Source organism: Cariama cristata, unplaced genomic scaffold (genome assembly GCF_000690535.1).
Source record: "Cariama cristata isolate BGI_N322 unplaced genomic scaffold, ASM69053v1 scaffold23065, whole genome shotgun sequence".
NCBI lineage: Eukaryota > Metazoa > Chordata > Aves > Cariamiformes > Cariamidae > Cariama > Cariama cristata.
Window position 1 is genome coordinate 15,679 of NW_009617261.1, and position 5,053 is coordinate 20,731.

The 5,053-nt window shown below is 36.7% G+C and overlaps 1 protein-coding gene across 1 annotated transcript in view; it reads right to left on the bottom strand.

The window, feature by feature from the left end:
- CAMSAP2 (calmodulin regulated spectrin-associated protein family, member 2) overlaps window positions 1-4,806 on the bottom strand; it is a gene marked incomplete at its 5' end in the record, with an annotated part of 13,310 nt that extends 8,504 nt beyond the window's left edge. Inside the window, 4 exons of the mRNA XM_009700475.1 lie at window positions 5-73; window positions 1,186-3,397; window positions 4,218-4,287; window positions 4,736-4,806. Coding sequence (XP_009698777.1) covers window positions 5-73; window positions 1,186-3,397; window positions 4,218-4,287; window positions 4,736-4,806 — 2,422 coding nt within the window. The remainder of the gene's footprint in view (window positions 1-4; window positions 74-1,185; window positions 3,398-4,217; window positions 4,288-4,735) is intronic.
- Between the last annotated feature and the right edge of the window lie 247 nt (window positions 4,807-5,053).

Sequence of the window (5,053 nt, forward strand, 5' to 3'; positions counted from 1 at the left end):
GTTCCCTTCTCAAACGCTTCTCCAATAATGCTGCTCGTTTCATTGCCATATCATTTTCTGCCTTTTGATCGTCCTAGCAGCAACAGTATTTGAAGGAAAAGGACCCAAAAATATTAAGAACTCTGAATTCAGCAACTGATTTTGCCAAGTCATTAGACACTGAATTATGTACACTAGGTTACAATATCCTAACATACTTTTGCAGTATTTGAAATAGGCTTATTTTAAAATATTTTTCTTAAGACTACCAGAAACTTTTCATAAAGGAGTTTTTCCTTTCTAAGTCAAACATTAAATTCAACGCTGGTATGAGAAAACTTGCTAAGTGAAATAGATTAGAGTCAGATCCCACACACTGCATAAACTTCTGTATTCCGCTTAGGAAGATTCTATGTGTATGGAGATGAAAGTAATTTATCACAAAAAGCAGTAACTATGCAGCACATAGAAGTAATTTCTGCTGATCAAGCCAGGTGTTCTGAAAGAAGTGAAACATGCTTCCAGACAAGCAAGGTGAATCTCAGATGCATGATAAAAGATTTTGGGGTATTCCAGGACAGAAATTCAAAATCTTGATTGCTTTCAGTGTCCAGACCACACTCTTGCAATGTGCATTACAGTTAAAAGCCTGTCTGAATATAACTCTTTAATAAGATAACAAGGAGTGCTCCCAAATACCAACTTCAAAAGAGAGTCTCGGAAGACTATACTTCCTTAGCCAGCCAAGAGAGGGAAAAAGGCTCTCCAAAGTGCAACTCAGAGACATTCAACATTTTAAAAAAATGCAGGCTCTTATGTACTTCAAAAACTTCTAGTTAAATTTGGGGGTGGGATGGGGAAGTGAGGGTGAGATGCGAGCATGTTTAATTAAGGTTACCAAGGCTTATGTTAAAAATAAAAGTACATTCAGCATGCATCTTCCTCACCAAAAACTCCAAGCACTCTTCCACAACTACAAATGGAAAGGGATACTCTGGCACACTCAGAACTGTAGTATGGTAGAATCTGATCATTCTTATGATGCCAAATTAATCATCAAGTGCAAAAGATATGCTTGTACATTTAGAGTGGCAGAACCATCTGCTTTGACTTCAATGGAAAATCATCACTGAAATCCATATCTGAATTAAGTTCCCTTTCAAAGGGAGTTTAATAGCAGACATACACATCCACTAGTCCTCTTACCTTAAAAAAGAATCCACAACACACTTTCTGGTCATCCTCAAATTGTTCTCTATCACTCTCACCTTCATATTTCTCTACAGATACTTCGTTTTTTTCTGGGGGCTTCAAATCTGATAGGGAAACTTCAATTAAGTTAGCTGTTTTGGGAGCTGGTGTTGGTAAAGTCGGTTGGGTTAGCTGATCTTCATTTGGGGTGAGGCACACAGTTTCTGTGATAGGCTGAGATAATACTTCAGAAACATTAGATTCAATAGGCTTAATCTCCTTTTCCTCCAACTTCTGTTCACACTGTTTCAGCAATTTCAGTCCTTCTTCTTTTGCTACCTCTTCTGTAGGCTTGACCTCCTTCAAAAGATTTCCCCTTAACTGAGGTTCACCTATATGTTCACCATCATCTCCAAAGCAAACAAATGATCTAGTCTGAATGGGAACCTGACTTGGAGAAAATCTCCTCAAACGGGGAAGACTATCCACAGACCGCGGGGCAGTCAAGGTACGATTCAGAGGTGTTATTTTCAGTTCATTTGGCCTAGGAGTCCTTTGCATTTTAATGTGAAATGAGGCATTCTTCCTGTTAGAAGACTGGGGAGATTGATGTGTAGAGCGAGGAGATTCCTGTGAGAAGGGTGCAACAGGAGATGGTGTTCCCATTTGCCTTGATGAAGACTTAAAGTCCCGAATCTGCTTCTGGGGAGAAGGCTGAGGAGGAGAAATAACCCAAGCCTGTTGCTCTCTCATCTGCATCAACATCTCCTGTTGAAGCGATAGACGTTGCATTTCTTGTTGTAGAAAGTGTAAAAAAAAGTTCAGTTTTTCAATAGATTTTGTATATTCTAAGATATCTCCTTCATTGAAATTTTCTTCTGAAGGGCTTGCAAAATTCCATTGCTTTTCAGCATCCATAGGAGTAGCAGGAGATTTTAACCATTTGCTATGAGAATTTTCAGGGTTTTCTTTTATTAATTCTGAAGTCTTACTAGTTTGTTCATCTGATTTTTGAGTTTCTTTTTCTTTCAACCGATTACTGTCAGTGAATACCTTCTCATCTTCAGCTCCTGCTGCTTCTTCTCGGAGAGGTGATACTCCATCACCTTTCTTTTTCACCACATTAAGAAATGCTGTTCTTCCCATTTTTTGCCGCTGCTTTGTGAATGCAGCTTCAACTTTCTTCTTCTGTGCTTCGATGGCTCGCCTCTTTTCCTCTAGCTTCATTCGAAGATGCACCATTTCAGAAGCCAGTAACTGTGTAGTGTCTCTTCCTTGAGGAACAGATGCCTCCTCGGGAATATGAGTCCAAGCAACCACGTGAGGGATATTCAGCTCAGAACCTTCTGGTGTGGTTTTCTGAGAACTGCTTCCACTGCTTCTGCTATCTGTGTGATTCAACTTCCTGAATTTCTGCTCTGCAAAGCTAGTCATTTTGACCCCCGAACTTGAAGAAGCACTGCTGCCTGCCTGTGATTTAGTACTTACTGAGCTGGGACAGGGACTTAATTGATCTCTGTGATTGTTAGCTCGCACATCATAATCCTGGAGAAATTTAGATGGTTCTTCCATGTCAGAGTCCATGCTTACAGTATAATCTCTCAAAGAAGAATCTTCATCCATTGTCTCTGGAATATCTTCTGAAGGGACATGTATTCCAGTATCTACTTCTGTATTGTCAGTCACAGGGCTTAGAGCACCTTTTGTGTCTGTAATTATATCAGGGGTAGACTGATTTGGTTTAATGTTTGAATTCAAGATGCTCATTTCCTGATTGTGAAGAAAGAACCCATTTGTAACTTGGTCTGGTTGGATAACTCTGGGAGATTTTTCAGTGTCATGAATTATCTGCAAAGCCTCTTCAATGCTTGGTGTCTCAATCTGATTGCCAAAATCATCCAGAACTGCTCTGTTTTGCAGAGCTCCGTTTGGAAACCTGTAGTGGCTGCCTTCATTGGCATTTTTTTGATTTGTGTTAAGAGACTGATTGGCCTTTGTGTCTTTATGAGCTATCATGTCCTTTTCCTCTTCAATGTCTTGATTTTCCTCTTCTCCATTCACTGGTTTGAAGGACAGATTTTTTCTAATATGTTTTGGCATACGGTTGATGTTTAGTGTAAGGCCTTCATTGCTCACAGATCTAGTAATTCCTCTGTTTGGAGTAGGTACTGGAATGCTTTTTTCTTTGTCAAAAGAAATGTCAAATGAAACTCCATGTAATGATGACCTAACAGAGAACAGAATAAAGGAAATAACTGAGCAACTAATGATTAATAATAAAGAAATATTCACATTTGGTTTTAAAATTATTTTAAGATTGTAGAATTAAAGGCACTGTTAGGTGTACTGTATTTTGCCTAGCTTCAAATATACATGTATTTTATATATATTAATAAATAGATGTAAATATAATAAATTTTAAAATTGCACAATAAAATATAACATAACAACATTTTCCTCAGAGATATACAAAGCTTTTCATTACTTTGGAGTAAATTCTGGGCATTTTAGGAATATGGGAATTGCCATAGTACATCAGAAGGAAGGTGTGAAAAAAGACAGATTTTACACTTACTGAATGACCCACAACTACAACTCTTACCATTTTAACTTTAGTTTACACCCTGCAGATTAAGAGTTTATGACTGGTCTAACCAAAACCCAAACCATTCAGCCTGATTGTTCTTACTATCCACAAAATAATACAAGTGTAAATACTACTGAGCTCATTAGCCATGTTACTCTTACCACTTTTAGTTGACTGCAGTGAGTAAACGTGAACATATTTAATGCCAACAATTCAAATATCTCAAACACACTTCATTTCAATGTAAAAAAATAATTATTATTTCTGAAGTTTATTTCCTATTACCAAATTCTTAATCCGTGATACAATTTTCTCTTTCTTTTTCTACTGTTGCAAGTCGCTTACAAGAACACTTATTACAAGATTCTGAAAAATCCAAACTACAACAGAGCATTTATTACTATTTATGACAAATAAATAACCATTTTTTTAACCAACTTGTATGGTAAAGACTACTTACCTTTTTTCTTTGGGCCATGTCCCTACGTACCCATCTACATAAGACATTGATGTGGACCTTCTGATGACTCCTAAGTGAAATTAAAATAGAACTCAAGGTAACTGCTATGAAAAATGACTGCACTGCAATGGCAAAAAAGTGGTTTTATATTGAAAATACAAGTAGAGCAACTGAGTCAATTTCATCCTGCATATATACATTATACCCCTCAGAGAATTTACTATTGAGTAAAATACACTACAAATGTACTACTAAATATACTACAAATACTTGTTGTAAACTATATGCCACATAATCAAAACAGAAGTCAAATTAAAAAAAAACCACAACAGAACAGGTACAAACACAAACTCCCCATTTGTACATTTTATAAATTACAGAACTCGTTCATTAGTCTTTCATGTAAAGTTCTCCCAGTAATTTCTGCATAAAGAATGTTTAAATAAAGATAAGAAAGATAAAAATTTCCTCAGAAGACAACACCTTATTGCCTCTTCCACCTATTTGTAAATTGTTACCTGGAACAGATGAATAAGGCTGCTGTGGTGCATGCAGTTGGTGAGATGACGTATAGGTTGGACTTTCCAATCTATAAAGCAAGAGAAATTAACTTAGAAGTAATACATCAAAAGCCACATTGCAAAAGGGCAACCAGACTTCATGTCCTGGGCCAATACAAAACCAGATTTATTTTTTGTGATAGGGAGGAAAGTAAGGTGTAATTCTCTTCTTGAAATATTAATTTATTAACTAAAAAGAGAACACTTATTACCTTTAACTGGACCTAATGCAGATAGACCAAAAAGTCAAAAAGGTATTTCTCCTACACAAATGGC